General features: G+C 43.7%; 1 protein-coding gene across 4 annotated transcripts in view; it reads left to right on the top strand.

Moving 5' to 3' along the window:
• Positions 1-23,253, top strand: part of LOC102570572 (blood vessel epicardial substance) — a 98,538-nt gene that overhangs the window by 57,907 nt on the left and 17,378 nt on the right. For all 4 annotated transcript variants that reach the window (XM_014608491.3, XM_019499905.2, XM_059732445.1 and 1 more), the window contains 4 exons: positions 153-386; positions 7,452-7,576; positions 20,461-20,648; positions 23,145-23,253. In XM_014608491.3, the coding sequence (XP_014463977.2) occupies positions 164-386; positions 7,452-7,576; positions 20,461-20,648; positions 23,145-23,253 (645 nt within the window). In that variant the 5' untranslated portion in view covers positions 153-163. The remainder of the gene's footprint in view (positions 1-152; positions 387-7,451; positions 7,577-20,460; positions 20,649-23,144) is intronic.

Below are 23,253 nucleotides of genomic sequence, written 5' to 3'. Positions count from 1 at the left end.
GTCTTGTTAATTGAAGAACTTAGTTACATATGCATATCTCCTACTAATTAAAGCATACAAAAAATACCTCCAAGTCATGTTCATGAAGATGTGTATTTCTTAAGCATTGTAAAGGTTTATTACTGTTAACACTTTTTTTTGTATTTCTCCAGGAGCCTTCAAGATGAATTCTACAGAAATTATTTCACTCACTGTTACCCCATTAGGTGTTATTCCAGACTTCAAAAATGCCACCCTTGTGCCTTTCAATGAAACTGCATGTGAAAACTGGAAAGAGATTCATCATCTGGTTTTTCATGTGGCAAATACTTGTTTTGCAGCTGGATTGGTTATTCCAACTACTTTAAATTTTCATATGATTTTCCTGCGTAGTTTGCTAACTATAGGTAGGTCAAACTTTTTTACAACCTTGCCATGATTTAAAGAGTATTATATACTTAATATAGGGTATTCCTTGGAGTCATGCTTTCATCGTGGGATTCTAGTATATTTTAATTGTCATGATATTTTGCTGAAGGATAATCTATTACAGCTTGGGCCTGTTAGCTGTTCTGACCTTGAATTCCTTGGCTGGAAAAGGTCCAGTCACTTAGAACTGTCAGCATGTGTTCTGATGCTGGCTTCAAAGGTTCAGTACTCTTAACATTTCTAAACTGTTTTATGGGTCATTTTCTTAAGTTTCAGTAAGATGTGAAATGCACAGTAAGTCTGTGGTGTGCAGCTTCAGCTGTTGAGATTTTTTTGGCTTAGAAAAGAAGTGAACAAGGGGGAGAAAGGAGCAAATTGTTTGTGTTGAGTATCTTTCCCCATTGCAGATTTCCTCAGAAAAGAAATCTATTTTATGCTCATGACCAAATGTGAGAAACAATTCAGCCCCTGAAGAAAGTTCTCAACTATTTAAAAAAAAAAAAAGAGGGGGAGAGAGAGAAAAGTGCAATTCTAACTTTTGTTATTACAGTGAGATATAAAGATTGTAGAAGGTGCAGCATAAATCTCTCATGCTCATAAATCACTTTGTTGGAGAGAGACGGGGAGTGGGGAAAAACAGAAATCCTGAATGGAAAGAACCATCAGCATTTTTTCCCAGTAAAAAGTGTTAATGGAATTTTTAATGTTTCCACATTGTCAGGGCCTCTATTTCTTGGTCATGTAAGTAATAATACCGTTTAGCACCGTGCTGGTACCTGGGCTTAAGGGTAATGGTGAGAAAATACTATCTATACCTGTAAATAAAATCCAGCTTCATGTAGTAACTTGGCTTAATTCTTCTTAAAACATGAGGTCTGAGATATTGTGCCGTAGCAGTGAAGCTTTTGAATACGGATTATATTCATAATTATTCACCTTTAGTCTCATAGGTGTCTAGCCTGCATTTCAACTGCAACATGGAATAACACCCCACCATACCTCCACCTAGTGCTCCCTGCCATCTCTTCTGATTACTGTGGATACTACTATACTATTTGTCCATAGGCCTGCAGTCTCAGCATCACATCTTCAGTTCTGACTTCTCAAGTCCTTCTGTCTACATCCAAGTCTTATGGATCCTTTCTGGAAGACAGCTGTAAAAATAAAGCTTTTCCTATTTATTTATATAGCTAAAACTCTGGTCCACGCTCTAGTCTTGCATCTCAGTTCTGTTTTTTTCAAGGCCAGAGGGAAGAACAAATACAGTCTAGCTTTGTAAGCATGTGGAATAGTGCTGCACATATAATTTTTCCCTTGTCTGTCACTTTGATCATGTCATCTCTCTCTGACATAAACTGCTTGTCTTCACTTTAAAAACTCTGCCTTGCCGTCTCTGTTCACTATGTAGGTGTCAGATCCTGCTGACAATCAGATTCCAGGATGTCTGGCTCCAATCTTATTCTTCTTTGGCAGTCCTTCACAGTCAAAGATGATTGTCTTCCATGATTGTCTTACCTGTCGGTCCAAAGATGGGTGATGAGGCCAATCTGGGATTGACAGACTTTGTTGCAACTCTGGCATGTGTTTTCCTTGTGGGGCGGGTGGCTCCAGATTCTTGATTCAGTCTGTGATATGCTGTTTCTGCCACTCCACTCTTTCTGTCTTCTGTTGTCATCATAAGATTTCAAAGTACTGAGATTTCATAGATTTCATAGACATTAGGGCTGGAAGGGACCTCAGAAGATCATCGAGTCCAGCCCCCTGCCCAAAGGGCAGGAAGTCAGCTGGGGTCATAGGATCCCAGCAAGATAAGCATCCAGTTTCATCTTGAAGGTGTTCAATGAAGGCGCTTGAACCACCTCCGGTGGTAGGCTGTTCCAGACCTTGGGGGCTTGGACAGTAAAGAAATTCTTCCTTATGTCCAGCCTGAAACGATCTTGAAGTAGTTTGTGACCATTCGACCTCGTCATCCCTTGGGGCGCTCTGGTGAACAAACGTTCCCCCAGATACTGGTGGTCACCCCTGATAAACTTGTAGGTGGCCATCAGATCACCCCTGAGCCTGCGCTTTTCCAGGCTAAAGAGCCCCAGGGCTCTCAGCCTGTCATCGTAGGGTCTGCTTCCCTGACCTCTGATCATGTGCGTGGCTCTTCTCTGGACTCTCTCAAGCTTCTCCATATCCTTTTTGAATTGTGGAGCCCAAAACTGGACGCAGTACTCCAGCTGCAGCCTCACTAAGGCCGAGTACAGGGGGAGAATCATGTCCCGGGATTTGCTTGAGAAGCTTCTATGGATGCAAGCCAGCATTTTGGTCGCTTTACTAGCCGCCGCATCGCATCGCATTGCAGGCAACAAACCCGTGCTGGCTATCCCTTAAGATGTTGGCGTCGGCCAGTCCATTAAGGATGGCCTCCTTAATAAACTTTTCTAAGATCTTCCCCGGGATAGAAGTCAGGCTGATGGGCCTATAGTTAGCCGGATCCACTTTCCTCCCTTTCTTGAAGATAGGCACCACATTGGCCTTCTTCCAGTCTTCGGGCACTACACCTGAGCGCCAAGAGTTTTCAAAGATCCGCGCTAGAGGCTGGGCTATGATGCTCGCCAGCTCCTTGAGTACCCTGGGGTGAAGATTGTCAGGGCCGGCTGACTTGAAGGTATCCAGCTTCTCAAGATGTTCCTTCAGAAAGTCAGCATTCATGGAGGGCAGGGGATCACCCTCACTCGGACTTCCCGGCCCTGTAGCGGGCACGGGCGTCCCATGGGGCTGATGAAAGACTGACGCAAAGTACCTGTTTAATAGGTTGGCTTTTTCCTGGGCGTCAGTTGTCAGTTGCCCCATCTGGTTCAGCAGGGGTCCAATGTTGCCCCTGCTTTTCCTCCGGCTCCCCACACATCTGAAAAAGGACTTTTTATTGTCCTTGATGCTCAAAGCTAGCTGGAGTTCAGTTGCAGCCTTGGTTTTCCTGGTCTGCTCCCTACAGGACCGGACCAGTGCAGAATAATTCTCCTTGGAGGTGACTCCCATCCTCCATCCTTTGTAAGCCTTTCTTTTTAGCCTCAGGAGGTCTGCTAGGTCCCTGGAGAGCCAGGGGGGCTGCTGTGCCCTCTTGCTGCCTTTCCTCTGAGATGGAATAGACTTAGTTTGTGCATTGAGGATCACTCCCTTGAGGAGCAACCACTCTTCTTGAACTCCCCTCTCCCTGTGGTCACGGTCCCTTAGGGCCTCACTGACCAGCCTCCTGAGCTTGTCAAAGTCAGCTTTCCTGAAGTCAAGGACTTGCGTGTTGCTGACCGACTTTCCAGCTTTTCGGCAGATGGTGAAGGTGATCAGCTCGTGGTCGCTGTCACCCAGCTTCCCATCAATCACTAGGTCGCTGACTAGGTCATCCCCAGTAGCCAGTACCAGGTCGAGCAGCGCTTTGCCTCTCGTTGGCCCATAGACTTCTTGAGTCAGGTAGAGGTCATCCACGCACGAGAGGAAGCTCTGCGACCGCTCAGATTTTGCTGAGCGATCCTCCCACGAGATGTCCGGGTAATTGAAGTCACCCATGACAACCATGGTCCTGGAGCAAGCTGCCTCAGCCAGTTCCTGGGCAAACTCCTGGTCAAGCTCAGGACTTTGGGTGGGAGGTCTGTAATAGACTCCCACCATTGTGTCCCCTGTGCCGTGTTCCCCACGGATTTTAACCCAGAGGGTCTCCAGCCGTCCACCCTGGTCGCCAATATCGGCTTGCAGGGACACGTAGCTTTCCTTAACATAGAGAGCTACACCCCCGCCCCTTTTCTCTACACGATCCCTCCTGTACAGGGTATAGCCATATATACCCGTGGTCCAGTCATGGGTGGAGTCCCACCAGGTCTCCGTTATCCCTATGACATCATAATTGTTTGCAGTGAGCAGGAGGATGAGCTCCTCCTGCTTATTCCCCAAGCTCCTGGCATTAGTGTACAGGCAGGCAAGTGCCTCCTGGGGGGCTCCTTCCTTGCCCACAGATTTTACCAGGGCTGGGGCAGGGGTGGGCTCCCTGAAGCACCATGATCCACTGGCTTTGCAAGGATTGCTCAGCAGGCCAGCAGTGGCAGTAGTCCCCCCGTCCTCCAACGGGCTTAGTTTAAAGCCTGGTGGAGTAGGTCAGCCAGTCTGGCTGCGAAGAGCCTCCTCCCTAGGGGAGATCCTTGCAATAGACTCTTCCTCCTTTTGGGACCACTGGTTCCATTGCCCACTTGTTGAATCTTTAAGCGAGCACCTTCATTCTTTCTCATACTCAGCCTTTCACACTTGGGAGGAACATCCAATAAACATGCACGCAAGAGTTATCCTCTTTCAAGGCTTTCCTCTTCTGAGACTGACAAATGACATTTAACAGTTACACTGCTGCTGAACAGAGACATATTTCTTGCAGACCAGACTTGTCTCGCTATTCCTGGTATTCCCTCATCTGTGGTTGTTTTTGTTTATTTTTTTTTCTCTTTTGTACTGGAATCATAAGCCCCTTAGGGGCAGAGATTGCCTTTTGATTATGTGATCATGTAGTGTGTAATAGAGGTTCTGGGTTTTTAGTACCAAAATTAATAGAAATATTGCTGCAAGTCTAAGGCTGTTATAATGCAAGGGTTAACTAGCATTCTTTTTCTGACCATACTCAAAAAAGCAAGGTGATCAAATTTGTTACACATTTTTTATAATCACTATAGACCAGTGGCACTCAATCTTTTGGTGCTGCAGACAGGATGAATGGTGCGGCGCTAATTTGTGTGCTGGACCAGCCCCTGTGTGCTGGGGTAGGCCCGTGTTGCCTCCCCCCAACCCTGTGCACCGGGATCAGGCCCTACACTGCCTCCAGTGGGCTCTGCATGGCCTCAGTTAACCCTGGGCTTGTGGATTAAGCCCTGTGCCAGTCTTGGGCACCTGGATCAGGCCCTGCATTACCTTCAGTGAGGCCTGTACGCCTAGATAGGGCCCATGCCACCCCTTCCCCAGATTGGGCCCAACACCGCCCCTGCCTCTCTGTATGTACCTAGATTGTGCCTGCACCACCCCTGACCAAGCTTGCATGCCGCTATTGGGCCAGCACTGTCCTCCCTTGGCCCTGCATGTCTGATCAGATCCCACACCTCCCCTGCCTGGCCTCACATGCCAAGATTAAGCCCCAGGCCACCTTGCGTACCCAATGTAGCATCCAGGGACACTGTCTGGCCTTCAGGGCTACCCACAGGTCTGAAAATTTGGCAGCAAGGGAGCAGCAATTAATGGTGCCACTGCTCTCCCCCACAAAGTTTTTGGACCCAGGTGGAGCCCTGTAGGCCAGATTACATGGCTCAGGAGGCTGGATCTGGCCTGTGGGCCTGGGGTGAAGTACCCCTGTTATAGACTCATAGGGTCCCTTTCAGGCCTCCCATTGGAGAGCATCTGGTCTAGTACCCTATAGGCAGGTTCCTCTCTATTTAAACTATTTCTGTCAAGTGTTTGGCTTACCTTCTCTTAAATTCCAAGGACGGAGATTCCATATCCTTCTTAGATAATTTGTTCTAATACGTAATTACCCTGAAAGTGAGAGAGTCCTTCCTTACTAGCAAACATAACATAGCCCAGATATTAAATGCATTTGTACTTGAAATGAAGTTGTACTGCAGAATTCTGAATCCAACACACTTGCCCAAATGTAGTGCTCTGAGAGAATGGCATGGAGAAGAACTGTTTCAGTCCTGATTCTTTCAGTTGATAAATGGCTGTTTCAGCCTAGACTGTAGTAGTCAGCCATCTTGTTGCCTTAACCACATCCCACAGGGTATGCTTTACATTCATAATGTCCACTGTGACTTCAGTATTTTTGTTGGCTCTTCTGCTCTGGCTTTCTCCACTACATTTTGCAGCCCTTCAGACTTCTGCTGCTTTGCACTATCGCCTTTTCTGCACTTTAGTAGGAGCTGTCACCAGTACCTCCTGCCCTAGGCACCTCTGACTTCTTCAGTGACAAAGCAACAATTTTAAGTCTCTTCCTGACTCGTTTCTTATATATCCTGAAGTGACTGGTGCTGAAAGAGCAGGCTCACAATCTGAATAGGCCTTTATTCAATTGGCTTTGAATTTCTAGGGTGAAAGTTGAACCCTGTTTAAAGTCTATGTGGGTTTTCAATATTAAAGAGCTAGAAGGATTTTGTGATGGTAGGTGGTGCCAAAGTCTTATCTTTTTTCTATTTACCGTAAACTAAATTGTCAAAATAGGCTAAATTGTCAAAACAAAGGTCTATTTTTTTTCTTTTTTTACAAGATCTCATTACAATCAACAGGAGTTCTGCATGTGTAGAGCTCACTGACTTGGGCTCTAGGGTGCTTTTATTTTTAACTGAATTGCATGGAATCTGAATCTTTTAGACTGAGATGGCAACTAGAAAGTATATTATGTAATGTAAGCAGAAGTTGCACAAACAAGAACCTTATCTGTATAGCAGCTCTTGCTAATCGGAGCAGAGTAATTTAAAAATATGAATAAGAATTTGATAATATTTAGAAAATGTTTCAGACATTATTTTCTCCTATCAAGTGACATCCTCAACATAACTTGAAGGAAGATACAGATTTACCTTTTTCTGTCACAACATGCTGTGATGTTTCCCTAAGATTTCAAAATTTCTGTAGATAGCATTGTGGAATCCATGGAAAAAGTGTTTGCTGATTTTTAACGTTCCCTTTGTCTGTAACTTTTACATTTTGATACGAATACTTATTGGTTCTGTGTCAAATCAGTGTCATGCCAGTGACAAAGCAGAAATGCAAAGTAGGATTTATTTATTTAAAATGTTTCTTGCAATTTAAACCAATTAGTTTCATAACTCTCCCTTTTTATTAAAATGCTGCCAGTGTTTGTCCCTAATATCTAACAGTATTAAATTTGGAAAAGTTCATAATTTCTTATATCATAGTGGCTATTTTTGAAAAAAGAGGGTTTTACAGGTACATCAAAATAATAAAGTATATATAATTGTGTAGAAATGTTTATATATAGCTGAACAGTATAATTTAATTTATTTTATTTTTGACAGGATGTGTAATGTTTATTATCTGGGCTACGTTCTTCCGTTGTGCTGTGGACATAATGATCTGGAATACAGTATTCCTGGTGATCAACTTTTTGCATTTTATATACTTGGTGTACAAGAGAAGGCCGGTATGTATAATGATTAAATTGCACAACATCTAAAAGGATAAAAGAACAGTTTTCTGTCTTTGCTTGGGCAAACTTCACTGAATTTGATTGAAGTTCTGCCTGAGTCGGTCAACAATGGCAGGTATCAGTTTCTACTGGTATGATTTGAGCCTGATCATTTGCATAGTGCTTCTCCTTTTAAATCTTTTCATTGTTTAGAATGCATACTATTTTCTTCCAAACTGACTTACATTTCAAATGATGATCAGTTTTGCATTCTTTTTTTGTTTTGTGTACAACTTGAGACATTTCAAAGTGCAGCTGATTTATTTATTTTTCAGAGGATTGGTGTGTCAAACTTTGGAAAAATCAGGTCTCACTAATGTATCTGAAACTTAGGCTCAGAAACTTTGGGGGAATAAATTATTTTATTTTTTTTTATGGTTTAAAATCTGGAGCCATCTTGGCTTGTGGTGGAGGGCAGCCGTTGATAAACTATTAACTGAATTTATTTTCATATTGAGATCTTTAATGCAGCTTTTAAGTTTTTCTGCACAGTAGTCACACAAACAGCCCTGGCCCTTGTTCTCTGCTATCCCTTGTTCTCTCCTTCATCATGCAATACAGAGCCAGGGAGTGGGGAGAGCAAAAGGGGAAAGAACCAACAAAGAAAGCTTTGAGTTGGCCCTATAGAGGGGGAAACTAATAACTACAGAGCTATTCCTAATGCTGTTGAGAACCTGGGAGGCTGAGGGATAACCAGCAAAATTGTGCAGGATGTGAGAAGAGCCACAGGATAAAAGAAGAAATCCTTTAGTTTAATTTCCACACAGAATACTGCTTGATCTTCAGTTAAAATCATTAGTAACATACTGGGCATGTCTACACATTCACTAATGCGCTTTTGGTAATGCACATTTAAATTTAGTACCTCCAGAAGGCACATCTATACATGCATTAACACACTGTAGTTAATGTGCATGAAATCTAGTACCTCTGGGCTCCTACATACATGTGCGGAGCCTGCTCCGATGCACTGGGAATCCAGTTAATCGAGTCTGCTGGAGCACAAAAATTGATATGTTCTGGCAGCCTTCCACATCACATGTATCAGCGTCACCGTGCATCTCCACACTGAAAATATGGCAGCGAGGCACTTTGAAATAAAACACGTTCAATGAGCTTTAGTTCAAAGCGCCCACCACCATTTTTTTTCAGCGCAGGGACATGCAGTGATGCTGATACACGTGACACAAGAGTGCTTCTAATCAGCATGCAGACAAGGTTCCTTGGGTGAATCTGATATCTTTTATTAGACCAACCCAAATAGTTGGAAAATAGTTATTAGGCAAGCTTTCAGGTTCAAAAACCCAACACCCCTCTAATCTCACTAATTAAAGTGCCCAGTGCTGCATCCCATACCATGTGTAAAAATGCCCAGTCCATTGTGAGGTACTAGGAAAATGTGCATTAGCCTTTCTTAATGCCCATTAACTAAAGAGTACTTTTTAAAGTGACACAATGCGTATTATCCTATTTTTATGCATGTTAACTAAATTATGGTTTTTTTTGGTGGCTCTTTAATGTATATTAAAATAGGCTAATGTGCATTAAAGTGCTTGTGTTGGCGCGCACACTTTGTAGTCAAAAACTCCTTCCATGGAATTGCAGCCAGTTGAAGCATAAGTGCTAGTGCTGCTCTGCAGGTACCTTGGAAGGAACTGCAGAGTAGGATAGTGGAGGAATCCAAGACACTGTGCACACTCCCTGAATTGAGAATCAGCTGTAGAAATCCCTAGACCTTAACTTCTTTTTTTCTGCCAGCTTCCCACTTAGCATATTAAAAAGAACCATGGATTTAAACATGCATATTCTGTGGCTGCAATGGATCAGAGAGAATCATAGAAAATTAGGGTTGGAAGGGACCTCTGGAGGTCATCTAGTCCAACCTCCTGCTCAAAGTCGGATCGTCCCCAACTAGATCATCTCAGCCAAGGCTTTGTCTGGCTGGGTCTTAAAAACCTCCCACGGATGGAGACTCTACCACCTCTCTGGGTAGCCTATTCCAGTGCTTTACTGCCCTCCTAGTGAGAGAGTTTTTCTAATATCTAATCTAAACTTCCCTTGCTGTAATTTGAGACTATTGCTCCTTTTCTGTCACCACTGAGAACAGTCTAGCACAGGGGTGGGCAAAATGCAGGCCGGATGCAGCCTGCCAGGCCATTCTATCCAGCCCGTGGGACCCCAAAAAGTTTAGAAAATTAATATTTATCTTCCCCTGGCTGCCTGTCATGTGGCCCTCGATGTCTTCCCAAAACTCAGTAAGCAGCCCTTTGCCCAAAATAATTGCCTGCCCCTGGTCTAGAACCATCCTCTTTGAAACCACCCTTCAGCAGTTAAAAGCTGCTATTTAATCCCCCACCATCTTCTTTCCTCCAGACTAAATAAGTCTGTTCCCTCAGTCTCTCCTCAGAAGTCTTGTGCCCCAGCTGCCTAACCATCTTCATTGCCCTCTGCTGGATTCTCTCCAATTTGTCCACATCTTTTCTGTAGTGGGGGGCCCAAAACTGAACATAGTACTCTAGATGTGGTCTCACCAGTGCTGAACAGGGAGAAAGAATCACTTCCCTCAATCTGCTGGCATTGCGCCTACTAATGCAGCCCAGTATATCGTTAGCCTTCTTGACAACAAGTGTGTGCTGTTGGCTCATATTCAGCTTATTGTCCCCTGTAGCCCCCGGGTCCTTTTTCTGTAGAGCTGCTCCTTAGCCAGTCGGTCCCCAACCTGTATCGGTGTGCATGGGATAGTTCCAACTTAAATGCAGGACATCGCCCTTGTCCTTATTGAACCTCATGAAATTTCTTTTGGTCCAATCATCCAATTAGTCTAGGTCTCTCTGAATCCTAGCCCTACCGTCCAGCGTATCTGCTACTCCCCCCAGCTTAATTTAATCTGCAAACTTGCTGAGGGTGCACTCAATCCTATCTTCCAGATTGCTGATGAAGATATTGAATAAAACTGACCCCAGGACCAATCCCTGGGGTACTCCACTTGATATCGGTGGCCAACTAGATGTTGGGCCATTGATTCCTACCCTTTTTTTGAGCCCAGTGATCCAGCTAGTTTTTTGTCCCCCTTACAATCCATTCATCCTTAGCTTGCTTACAAGAATGTTGTGGAAGACCATATCAAAAGCCTTGCCAAAGTCAAGGTGTATCAGATCCACTGCTCTTTCTGCATCCAAAGAGCCAGCCACTTCATCACAGAAGGCATACTTACCTTGCAAGGGAAATACCATGATCACCAGGGCGGTTTTCCTAGTCGCATCTGAGGATAACAGCTTTTCTGGCACAGGGCAGTACCTGCAGAGGTAATGTATAGTTACTCTCCCATGCTTATTGCCCATGGGAAGATCTTGGCTTTATGTCCACTTTACGGAAATAGGAGACTTCTTCCTAGCTTGCCTCTGGGGCCATACGGCTGAGGGCGAGCAAAATTCAGGAGCATTTGAACCCCAAGCCTCTGGTCTTCGGCCTGCATGTAGGATGCCTGCCAAAGAATCTGGAAACATCTGAAGCCCCAGTTGGTGTGGAGGATGGCCCGTAGTAGGGCCACTTAAGGTTCTTGGCTGACTCTCAGATTTGGAATTGATTTGGCTGATTTGGTTTGAAACACAAAAAATTCTCTTTAAAAACAACAACAACAAAAACTTCATCATAGAAGGCAAGCAGGTTGGTCAGGCATGACTTGTCCTTGGTGAATCCATGCTAACTGTTCCTAATCACCTTCTTGAACGGCTTAGAAATGGATTCCTTGAGGACCTGCTTCATGATTTTTTTCCAGGGACTGAGGACAGGTCTGTAGTTCCCTAGATCCTCCTTCTTACCATTCTTAAAGGTGGGCACTATATTTTCCCTTTTCCAGTCATCAGGAACTTCTCCCAATTTACCACAAGTTTTCAAAGATGATGGCCAGGAGCTCTGCAGTCGCATCAGCCAACTCTCTCAGCTGCCTCCAGTGCATTGCATCTGGCTCCAGGGACTTATACACATCCAGCTTTTATAAACAGTTCCTAATCTGTTCTTTTACCACTGTTGGCTGCTCACCTCCTCTCAAAACTGTGATGCCAGGTGCAATAGTCTGGGAGCCGACCTTGCCTGTGAAAACTGAGGTGAAAAAGGCAATGAGCACTTCAGCCTTTTCTGCATCCTCTGTCACTAGGTTGCCTCCCCCATTCAGTAAGGGACCCACACTTTCCCTGATTCTCCTCTTGTTGCTGACATACTTGTAGAAACTCTTCTTGTTGTCCTTCATATCCCTTGCTAGCTGCAACTCCAGTTGTGCTTTGGCCTTCCTAATTTCATCCCTGCATGCCTGAGCAATACTATTATACTCCTTCCTAGTTGTTTGTCAAAGTTTCCACTTCTTGTAAGCTTCCTTTTTTGTGTGTTAGCTCACTGAAGAGTTCCCTGCAAAGCTAAGCTGTTCTAGCTGTTGCTAGTCTTCCTGCTCATTGGGATGGTTTGTTCCTATGCCCTCAGTAAGATATTATGACCTGGGATTCCTTACCATTTATTTATTTAGTTAAAAGTAAAATATGATTTACTCATACACGCGACAAAAAAATTATTGGTAAACAATCCCTTAATCTTTCTCCCTCTTATTCACATCTGGAGAGAAAATAAATCTCTGCAATGGGAAATCTTACCTTTTATTCCTGGAAGAAATAAGGTTAAAAAAAAAAAAAAAAAAAGTATTCTTGATATATCTGAATTGAATCCAGAGCCAGCTACTCCACATGGAAACATGTGTTTTGAGTTCCATAGAACCTGTTGATCCCAGATTGGCCGTTAGCTGTCTTCAGATCCACAGATAAGGAATCCATGGATGACAATCGTCCTCAACTGTGAGAGACTGTCAACGATGATGACTCTAATATTCATATGCCTGTTTTTATTTCATATCTCGGGTATGTCTTGTCTAAAATTAGTCTTGTCTAGCATTGAACCACAAAATGTACTCTAAATAACTCTTAGCACAGCCTTTAACCTGGTGGGGGGTGTTGTTTTTTTAATTTTCTAAAATGGTTCATGCCTTTGTGATGTTCTCTGGCCTGATTGTTTCCTTTACCTCTTCTCTTACCCAAACTTTGGTCAAGCAAAAGTAAATAATTTTATTCTATACTGTCATTAGACAGCTTAAGGTTTACTTGAGTCTACACTAGAGGGCCCTTACTGAAACTCCTGATGTAATAATTCTCCTACCTTTCCTACATTGCTAGATAAGAGCAGGTGGTTGAGAGTGTTCTAGATCCTGGCATGAAACACCACTGTCTCATGTGATCAGAGAAGAAAAAACCTTATGGTCATGTATACATTCAAGAGTGGCATTAATGTATTTAAATATAATTAGAAGCCTTAATTCTGACACTTTGACCTGAGTGTCATAAATGTCATATAAGATGCAATGATAAACTACATTTTTGTGTAATAAAATAATAATGTGAAAATTCAAGTGTCTGAGATTTGAAGTCCTGTCTGGGCTTTGCTACTGCACGAGTGCTGTGCGACAAGGCTCTATGAAGGGTGGATCCAGGGATGTCTGTTTCACCATCATTTGGTGGTGTGGCATGTGCAGAATGAACTGTTTGAGCTCACCAGCGTGACTCTGGAACCTGGGGAATGAACATTGCTGCTGCTTACCCTCCCACTCCCTTGCCTATGCTGAATTCAGCATGGTGGTGGGGCGAATGGGATCGACATTTGCCCCCTGGAGCTGCTCTGATAAGGTGATGAAGTCAGAGCTGACTGTTCATGTGCAGCACAGCCACCTGGGAGGTATGACTGCACCCCCACCTATTGATCTGGCTCTACCATGCTAAGCAGCAGTATCAAACATTCCACTGTTAGGTGTAGATGCACATTGTGTTTAGGCCAGCAGTTTGATTTTTATTTTAGGATGAAATGGAGTGGACATATGACTTAGTCTTTACACCAGTGTAATTCGCTCTATTACAAGTAATAAAGTGAAGAAAATCTGTGTACTGGCATAAGTTACACTGGTGTGCCACTTGTGTACCAGTTTCCTGTAGTCACTTTCATCTTGGTGTAGCCCTTTGCTTGATGCAAGTTGCCATTTTCCCCCCCTCCCCCTCAAACTAAGTAGTTGGGCATTGTCATTGTTAATAATACTTACAATTGAGTAAGTAGCTTTGGAGAGCTGATTGTTCCTTATTACAGAGTAGATGTACTATAAAGTAGAATCTGAGGTAAATTGCTCTCTAGTAGTTGTCATGCATACAACCTAATACTAGACCTAAAAATGAAGAATGCTTGTGTCTGAACTCAACTTATTAACTGTCAGTCAACAGAAAATTACCTTAACAAAACTGTGCTGGCTTATCATTTAACTTTAATAAATTCTGAAGATGACTTAGATTGGGGAAAGTACAGGTAGCTCTTTGAATATGCCACGGGGCATGTTGGCTTTTTAAAAGCGTCTAAAAGGAAACTTGTACAAGAAAGACTTTGGTTTAGAGACAAAGCAGTAAATAGTTATTGTCGAGCATTAGCAAGATAGAGAAGTTTAATTCATACTTTGTTTTTCACTGGAAAAAACAAACAAACCCTCCATTCCCATCTCATCCTCAAAAGAGAGACTATAACCTGGCCCATGCCCAAGATTTAGTCACCTCTTTGATTCCAAAGTCATCCTTGCCTGCCCTTCTAACTAATTGTCCCTTACATATCTACCAGATCAATTAACTTTCTCCTCTAGTATATTCAGCACTGCAGTGCATTATAGCTATAAAATTGCAGCAAATTGAAATACTAAAATATAAGGGCAGCATAAAATACATTTCAGTCAATATCAGTAGCTCAAGGAACACTGCAGTAATTGTGTTAATCATTTTAATAGATAATTCAATAACAATGTATCCATTTACCTGAAGTTGCTATGTAATTCAGCTTGTGAGTACCCAGAAATCAGCCATTTGCAGGAAATGCATGAGATTTAAGCCTACAGTTTACCAGGGACATATCCAGAGAGTCCCAAGATCAGCTCTGGTGTCTGCTTTCAATTTTGTGAGGGGCTCACAGCATCACTTCAGCATTTGGGTCTAAAGATTAAATTTCTGAAAGCCTATAAGTCCCATTGGAAGTCAATGGAAGATTGTAATCCATGTTTCTTACAACCCTTTAGGACATGCTAGCCATCACCACCTAGGAAGTACAATACATAAGGTCAAATTCATAACTTGTCCAAATCTACTGAAGTCGGAGGAGATGAAACAAGAATAAATTGGGTATAAAACATGTATTTGCTCTGTGGTTTTATTTTGTTAGGTATAGGGCAGATTCTGCTGGACCGGGAAGGAAGGTCAGAGGGACTTTGTGGCTCAAGCTGACCTTGGGGATCTCTGTGCTATGTTATAGTAACTCCATAGGATTTTGCAGGGTCATCTATGTTCAACCACACTATAATTTAACTTAGCATTCCCCTTGTTTGAGAATACCTTCTGCCATGCTATAGATGTGGCTCTGTACCTAGTTTAATGAACCCTCTGATTTCCCAAGAGAACCTTTGTGCTAACCTACCTGATGAAAAGGAGTATAGCACAAAGGAGTTTCTGATTTATTGATTTATTTATTTATTATTTCTGCACCCCCCCCCCCCCCGAAAATCAGTGTATCCATAACGACAACTGTAGTGAGTAGCCTCTAAAGGTACTCAACACCTCAGAAACTAGGCACCTTGTGGTGCTTGAAATTGTTCATTAAATGTGGGTATAAAATTAAATAGAACTAAAAAAATGTGCCAAACAATCTATGCATCTCATTCATTGCAGATTATGAATGCTAGACTTTTTGGCAGATGCAGCATGCAGTATTTACTGTTCATAGCTTTTGTAGTTGGAATTTGATTTTAATACTGAACTTGAAGATTTAAAACAAAGACCCCAAAACTGAAAAGGTAGCAAAGAAAAGTTCAGAAAATAATTCTGAATTAGATTTTTACCTCTTCCAAATAATTGTATTTATTTTATCCTTGCAAGTTACACATTTAGGAAAAGAAAAGAATGGGAAAACTATTACAATTCTAGACAGATTGCAGAATGAATAATTGATGGATAATTTCAATTGTTGACTATTTATTTCATTAAATAAAGCCCGTGAAATAGCAACAGGTTCCTTTTCTGACCAAAATATGATTTTTGTGGTTTTTGGCTCTTTGGGGATTTAGTGATTTAGTGAAGCTAGACCTAATTGAAAAATTCTTTTACTGAATTCTGACTTGAGGCTTTGGCACTACCCCAGAACATTTCAGCTAAAACAGAGAAAAATGTTACAGCTGCCCATATGGCTTATTTGGAAAATGGCCCACAACAATGATTTCAAATGCAGTCAACTGAGCTTCGACCATACTAAAGGCACTTAGCATGAGCTAAAATGCAGACACTCATGTTAAGTGCCCTCTGAGCGTCTTAATCCTTGCTTAAAGTGGCATAACTTTTAACCCTGCTGTGCTACCTAGCTCCTGTTAGGGTGACTTCAGTCTGTTCCACGGAGATGAAATGAGCAATCTGCAGTCTTCTAGTATCTGAGAATGCACCACTCCCAGCTCCTGCTCCCCTTTTCCACCTCCTCCAGAGCAGGCATAGAGCTCAGGTGTCCTGGCTCCCAGCCATGCCCCTGTTCACCAGCCCTCTAGGGGCAAGTCAGAGCTGCACAGGCTAGAAATGGTATTAACCCTAAACATGTATCTACTCCTAGCATATTCTAATTTTCACACCATTTTTAATATTCCACAGATTTAGTATAGTCTAAACTTCACCTTTATAACATTTATATGCTGTAGGCACGAGAGCTGTGCAACTGTAAGGTCTTTTGACACCAAAGGGCCATAATATTTATGCATGTGTATATTCAAAACCTCATCATCATGTAAGTGTAGTCACTTACGAAGAATGTAATTAGCAGCTGGTAGCATTGACAATCATTTACTTCAAGTTCTAACTTATTGTTTATCCTTCCTGAGCATTTCCATTCCAAGAGTCACCTTTCAAATAATGATAGTTCATATTCCCTGAAGGGGGAGTCTTGTGGGAATAGAAAAGAACGAAACCTGGCAAAAAAAAAGAAGATAGCTATTTTTGAGGAGAGATGCATTTTATTGCTCTAGGAGAAAATTCTGATTTGGTTGAACAGTGAAAATACAGTTCATACATATGCAATTAAAAATATCCACATTTTTTAAAATGTGAATGTAATAGGGCAAGGAACAGCCCTGTTCCTTTGATGGTACAAAATTGTGAGTGCGAGGAAGAGTCAGGGCAGGAGTGGCAAACCCAGGAGTGGCAAACCCAGTGCTAGAGTGGGTCACTGATCAAACTGGCTGACCGGGTGAAGGTAACTATGGTGACCGGCAAAGCAAAGAGGTGAGAGAGGGGGGAGATACTTACCAGGTTAATCTTCAGGTGGAGAGAAGGTTCCATGGAAGAAAAATCCACTGGTACCTGCGAGGGAAGGAAAGAGAGGCTGGAGGTGAGCTGACAGGCTCAGAGGAGTGGGTTGTACGGTGATGGAGGGTGAAGGAAGACCGCACGCTGTGAAAATGGTCGGGTTATCCACAACCTGTTGGGAATTCACTAATAAACAAATTTACTTCTATCCTGCTTCTAGGGTGATTTACTACACCCTCTCTCATTGGGGAATTAACTATTTATTCTTCCATTACATCAGGGTGTGGCAGGTGAGTCCCAATGGGAGAGATAGCTTTAGTTACCCCCCACACAGCCACAGTGTAACTAATTCATAGGAAAAATGTACAGACATTGTACCTTGTTCATTCATGTATATTAATTAGTCTGTGCAGTTAGCTACTACCTGTAAATACTGTAGTTACTGTGCAGTAGTGCTTATGTAGATGCTGATCAGGAGCAAATTTGCTCCCGGTCAGCCACACGAGCAGGGAGTTGCAGGGGGTGGGGTGTTCTCTGTCTCTGGTCCTGGCTCTGCTCAGGTTCAGGCTCCCCACAGGAGCTGGAAGCTGATCAGCACTGGGCAGGGTCATTTTCCCCCCCCCCCCAAATCCCAGTGCTGTGCAGCTCCAGGAGCCGGGAGCTGATCAGCACAGGGACTGGGGAGCTCTTTGCTTCCCTACTCAGCCGGGGCCTCACTGGCAGCATTCCTTCTTGTGGGGCAGCTGCCAGTAAGCCCCCTGCTGGGCGGGAAATCCCCGCTGGGCATAGGACTTGCTGATAGCTCTATGTCCCAATGTGCGCAGGACCAAGATAGCTCTGCCAGCTGCAGTGGCAGCTCTCTCTTGGCCCTGTGCATATCAGGACCCCTTCTGATGTGCACAGGGGCAGGAGACAGCTGCCACTGCAGCCTGCAGAATTCTTCTGGCCCAGTGTGCATTGGGACCAGCCCCCATGCCACCTGCCAGCATTCAAACTAGCACCTGGGGGGAGCCTGGAGCCCCCCCTGGGTACTGCAGGAAGATAAGGCAGGGCAGGAGTGGCCCATATTGCATTAATAAAGCATAGAGATGCACCTGCAATGTATTTAATCAGTTTCTCTTGTATGCAAATGTAAAATGAAGGGCTTTTTGACTGGGGAGAAAAAGCAGGCACATCTACACATGCAATTAATGCCCTGAAAGCTTACTGTGCAGTAAACATTCCCTGGCAGGGCATCTACACATGTTCCCATTTGGAGTACATTTGCTTTGGACAGGAGCAGTTCAGTGCAGGGCTATTCCAGCCCTGATGTACCCCCCTACAGCAGCCAGGGTATGAATCGGGGCACCGGAGTCAGGCCCTGGTCTCTGAGGGGTAGGAAAAGCTGTCCTGCCTCTGGGACAGCTGCTTCCCAGCCTAGTGCCCCAATCAACAGATTGGGGGAGGGGGCTGGGAAAATGCTCCCCACCACAGCTGCTGGTCCTTAGCCCCCTGCCCCAATTAGCAGACCAGGGCAGCGGGCTGGAAAGAAGCTACCCAGGGGAAGGGACAGGTTTGTTTGGTTTTTTTCCACCCCCTGCTGTCTTAGCTGACTGGGAGCAATTTGCTTCTGGTCAGCAGTCTATTCAGTAGTTACTGCAAGTAGTAGCTAACCCCATAGTAGACTAATCTACTGCACAGTTAATGCTGCACACGTGTAAATGGTTACCCTTTACTGTGCAGTAGATTAGTCTACTGCACAGTAAAGCGCCTTTGTACAAGACACACCCAACTTGTCTTAAATGTGAGTGTTTGGTAAATTATCTTGTTGACTTCCATATGACTACTCCTATACCAAACTTCTTTCATATATGTATTTTCAAAATTGGTACCCTGATCTGTGTCAAGAGAAATGTTAAAGTTGCAAAAACAAATGCTCAAAAATCAGGAAAGGCCAAACTTGAGACTGTACCTCCAACCTTATATCTTCTACTTGTGTTTTATTCATGTGAGTCCAGTCTAATTATATTGTTGCTTTTGGATTGAGATCCATTTCAGGGACTGTCTCGGAAGCTGTGGAATTCTGCACCTAAAACTTCAAATGTTTATATAGAGTCATCCAGTCCAACCCTCTGCTCAAGGCATGATTATCCCTTCCAAAGCTATCCTAAACAAGTGTTTGTCTAACCTATTCTTTAAACCTTTGGGAGCAACCCTTATGCACAACTGCCAGGCATAATGCCTGAAAAATGAAATTTTTTCTGTTACTTGCCATAGATAAAGCAGGGGGATGAGGATGCTGTCAATCTCCTATCACTGCAAGGACAGGAAGTAACATAAGGAACAGGAAGGGCAGAAATATACAACTTCACAAATTCCAAATAAAAATTCCCATTATTTTTCTGGAATGTGTTCTCACCATTGTCCCTCTCCCTAGTCAAGAGTCAACTAAAATTTCCACTCTTTCTAACATCGCTTTCTACTATTGTCTGAACATACATCCCAGCACCTGCCCTGTCTCTTTCCTTTTGTTCTATTTCTAATGGTGACATCCAATAAAACATAGAACAAATGATAAGAAATTTTAATCCTAAACTAATGATTTATTAATTTCCCCCTTATTTCTGTCCTTTCCATTTATCCTTTTTCTCTTTTTTCAACTTCTTATCTTCTGCTATGCTTGTTTTGAACTTTTTTATCATGAGCTGTTCACTCCCTTTTTCTGATTTCACTCTTGCCCACCGAGTATGAAGGCCTCTGTTCAGCCTGCCTTGTTTTTTTAACTAATCAAGGGCCTAGGGCACTAGAAGTTGCCTCATTCTCAGCTACTTTCATTCAGGAAAGACTTCTCATCTTGATATTTCCACCAGCTTCCCTTCCACCTCTTCTCTTCTGCTTGAGTTTTGGTGGTCCTCTGAGCATGGAATGTTCAGTTGGCATTGGCTTTTTTCTTTGTCATTAACATATACTTGCAGTGGTTTTCTGAATCCATGCTTTCCCACAGCATGCAAGACGTGAATCTAACATATCATGGGCACTCCTTAGAAGGAACAAAGCTGGAATGCAGAGTGAGAGAGACAGGAGGCTTGATTTCTTCCTCTTCTCCTGATCCAAATTTTGTTCACTTCTACAGGGGTGGGTACCTAGAGTTATTCTGGTTAAATCAGTTAACATGCCTTTGGTATGGGATGGAGCCATAAAATGGCAGTATGGTCCTAAGCTTTAGCTTTAAGTAAATACTGTGGTCATTATATAATAGACAGCATTTGTGAACAGATGCCACATGGTTTTCTTTTCTGACCTAAGCATAAAAAACCTAGAAGTTTTTCATGTGTCGTTATTTTGGAAAATGTTGAGTTTTTATAGTTACTATATATAGTAACTATAATTGAAATCCAGTCTTACACTCCTATATCTCCTGGTCCATCTTCCTTTTAAAATATTTTTGCTATTCCATTCCAGATCAAAATTGAAAAAGAGCTCAGTAGTCTTTATAAGAGAATGTTTGAACCCCTCCATGTGCCTCCAGAACTGTTTAAGAGATTAACTGGACAGTTCTGCAACATTCAGACTTTAAAAACAGGTCAAGCATATGCTGCAGAAGATAAAACCTCTGTTGATGATCGACTAAGTATTCTGTTAAAGGGGAAGTAAGTATTTGGCTCTGTATTAGGTTTGGAAATAATCCTTATGTATTGGATGATGGGGGGGGGGATTGAAAGGTTTTTTGTTTGTTTTTTTTAAGTTGTTGTTTGCAGTACGTTGCAATTAATCTTTTTTTTTTCTAAATCCAAATTGTGCGATATACATATATCATGTGAGCCCACTGAGTTTAGTAGGGGTTGGACTTTCATGCTTTTAAAAATATAATTTGTCCAGAATCTCCAAAGATATTTGTTCAGATAGAAATGGTTTTCTTTGCTCACTCAGGCTTTAATACTGAAGTTTAGCATATTTGAGAATAAAATACATCCAGCCATCTGGTAGATTTTAAACAAGAGAGTGGAGAAGGGCCATGTCACAGCAGGGTCCTGCAGGAGGGCCGTGATCTCCTTGAGGCCCCCTCTTCGTGTCAGGTTGGCCCAAGGACACCCTCTATTCTCGCCCGTCACGTCTTTGATCTTAAGTTAAGTTGGGAGGCTGCCTTGTGCCCTCTTGGGCACGTAGACTCCTGGACCCCTCGTGGGTCTTGTCCAGCACAAACGGGTGCTTTGGGGCACCCTAGCCTTATGGGCTATGCATGGCTCCAACCACCCCTGATGCCATGCCCCAAGCCTCGCAGATGGGATAGACGTTGGTTTGTCTCTCTACGTACTCTGACACCCCCTCCTGGGGCTCTCCTTGCCCACTCCGGGCCTTCGCTGCGCTGTCGCCCTCTCTCTGGGCCTTGTCTGCGCTGTTGCCCCCTGTCTGGGCCTTTTCAATAGTGCCCCCTCCTGGGGCCTGCTATGCCCTTCCTTGGGGCTTTCCGAGCCCACACCTGGGCTTCTAAAATGCCGCCCCCCTTCCTTGGGGCTTTCCACGCCCACACCTGGGCTTCTAAAGTATTGCCTCCTTCCTGGGGCTCGTCACGCCCGCACTGGGCTTCTCAATGCTGTCACCCTCTCTCGGGGCCTTCTCAATAGTGCCCCCTCCCTGGGGCTCGTTGTACCCATACTTGGGCTTCTAAAATATTGTCCCCTTCCTGGGGCCATCACGCCCGCATTGGGGCTTCTCAATAGTTGCCCCGCTCTGGGGCTTGCTACGCCCGCACGGGGCTTCTTAAAAAGGCTGCCCCTTCCTGGGGCTCGTTGTGCCCAACTTGGGCTTCTCAAACGCCCCCTCTCTGGGGCTGGGGTCTAAGCACCCCGTAAACTGCGCCCTCACTGGCGCCAGGGTCCACACGCCGCTGTGGGTTCCCCCTGAGTATACTGCGCCCTCACTGGCGCTAGGGCCCCCACACCACTGTGGGTCCCTATGAGTATGCTGCGCCCACTCGGGCGCTGGGGTCCTCACCCTCTGTTGTGAGTCCCCAATGAGGCCTCCTCCAACCCCTATAGCCTCACCCAAACCACCGGTGTAATAAATAACAACGCCAAAGCAAAACCACAAGCCCCTAGGCTGTAATACAAATTGAAGCCGCCTGGCTATAACTTAACACCACGGCTCAAGCCTCCCGAGCTGCCTTCTGTAACTATGCTCAAGCAGTACTTGCAGTTCTCACTGCTTCTTGTGTCATGGCTGAGAGAGCTGCTGGCAGGTAACTGCCAGCCTGGCCTCAGCCCTGGGCTTTATAAGAGCCGGGCTCTGCCTCCTACAGGCAGCTGACCGCTGGCAGGTGTGGGTCATTTGCTCCCTCCAGTTGCCCTGGCAACCCACAGGTGGGCTCCTATTCCCTGCTAGGGCTCCCTATGCACTGCCAGAGCTTTTCCTCTGGCAGTTTCTGCCCCTCTAAGAGCAGGGCACCTCGGTGCTCTGCGTCAGGCCAGACTTGGTGTAGACAGACATGAAGAAATGGAGCTAGATTCACTACCCAAACTGCAGGTCCCTAATAGGAAATGTGAATACTCATAAATTCCTTTAGCCAGATTGTAGTCATGGATCTTCTGAGGAGCTCTGATGGAGTTTAAACTCACTGTCCCTGCTAACAAGCAGTGATACCATCATTTATTTTCTTTCCCTAGGTGTTGAATTCATTATTTGCTAATTGTCTCCCAATATTACTGATAGAGAAAGGGGATGTAGATCATACCCAAAATAACTAGAAATCTTCTGGTGGTTGTAGTATTTTGGTAGTTGGACATTGCCTTCTGGGTCTTCATCATTTCTAGAACTCTAGCCTTGAACACAGACCTTTTGGGGATTATATCAGTATGTCAGGCAATTTTAAATTAACAGCAACTTTAATGTTATTACAAATAGCATCACTGTTTGCAGGATATACTAGAATACGATCCTGCTCCCATTGGAATCGATATGAATTTTGCCAAAACTTATATTATTTGACAAATGACTAAATCAGGTGCTTGGTGAACATTTCACAAGCTATAGATGTCTTGATGACTTCTCCCAGGTCTGCATTATCAATAGTCATATTCAAATTTTGGTTTAAATAATTTAACTACAAAATTTTCAAATAGTGTTTGTAATGTATTTTTTGTCACCAGAATGAAGGTCTCTTATCGAGGGCATTTCCTGCATAATATTTACCCCTGTGCCTTTATAGATTCTCCTGAATTTCGATCAACTCAGATGAACCGGGGTGAGAAATTCCAG

Source organism: Alligator mississippiensis, chromosome 1 (genome assembly GCF_030867095.1).
Source record: "Alligator mississippiensis isolate rAllMis1 chromosome 1, rAllMis1, whole genome shotgun sequence".
Lineage (NCBI taxonomy): Eukaryota > Metazoa > Chordata > Crocodylia > Alligatoridae > Alligator > Alligator mississippiensis.
The sequence above is the reverse complement of the archived record's forward strand: the minus strand, read 5'-3'. Positions and strand labels throughout refer to the sequence as shown.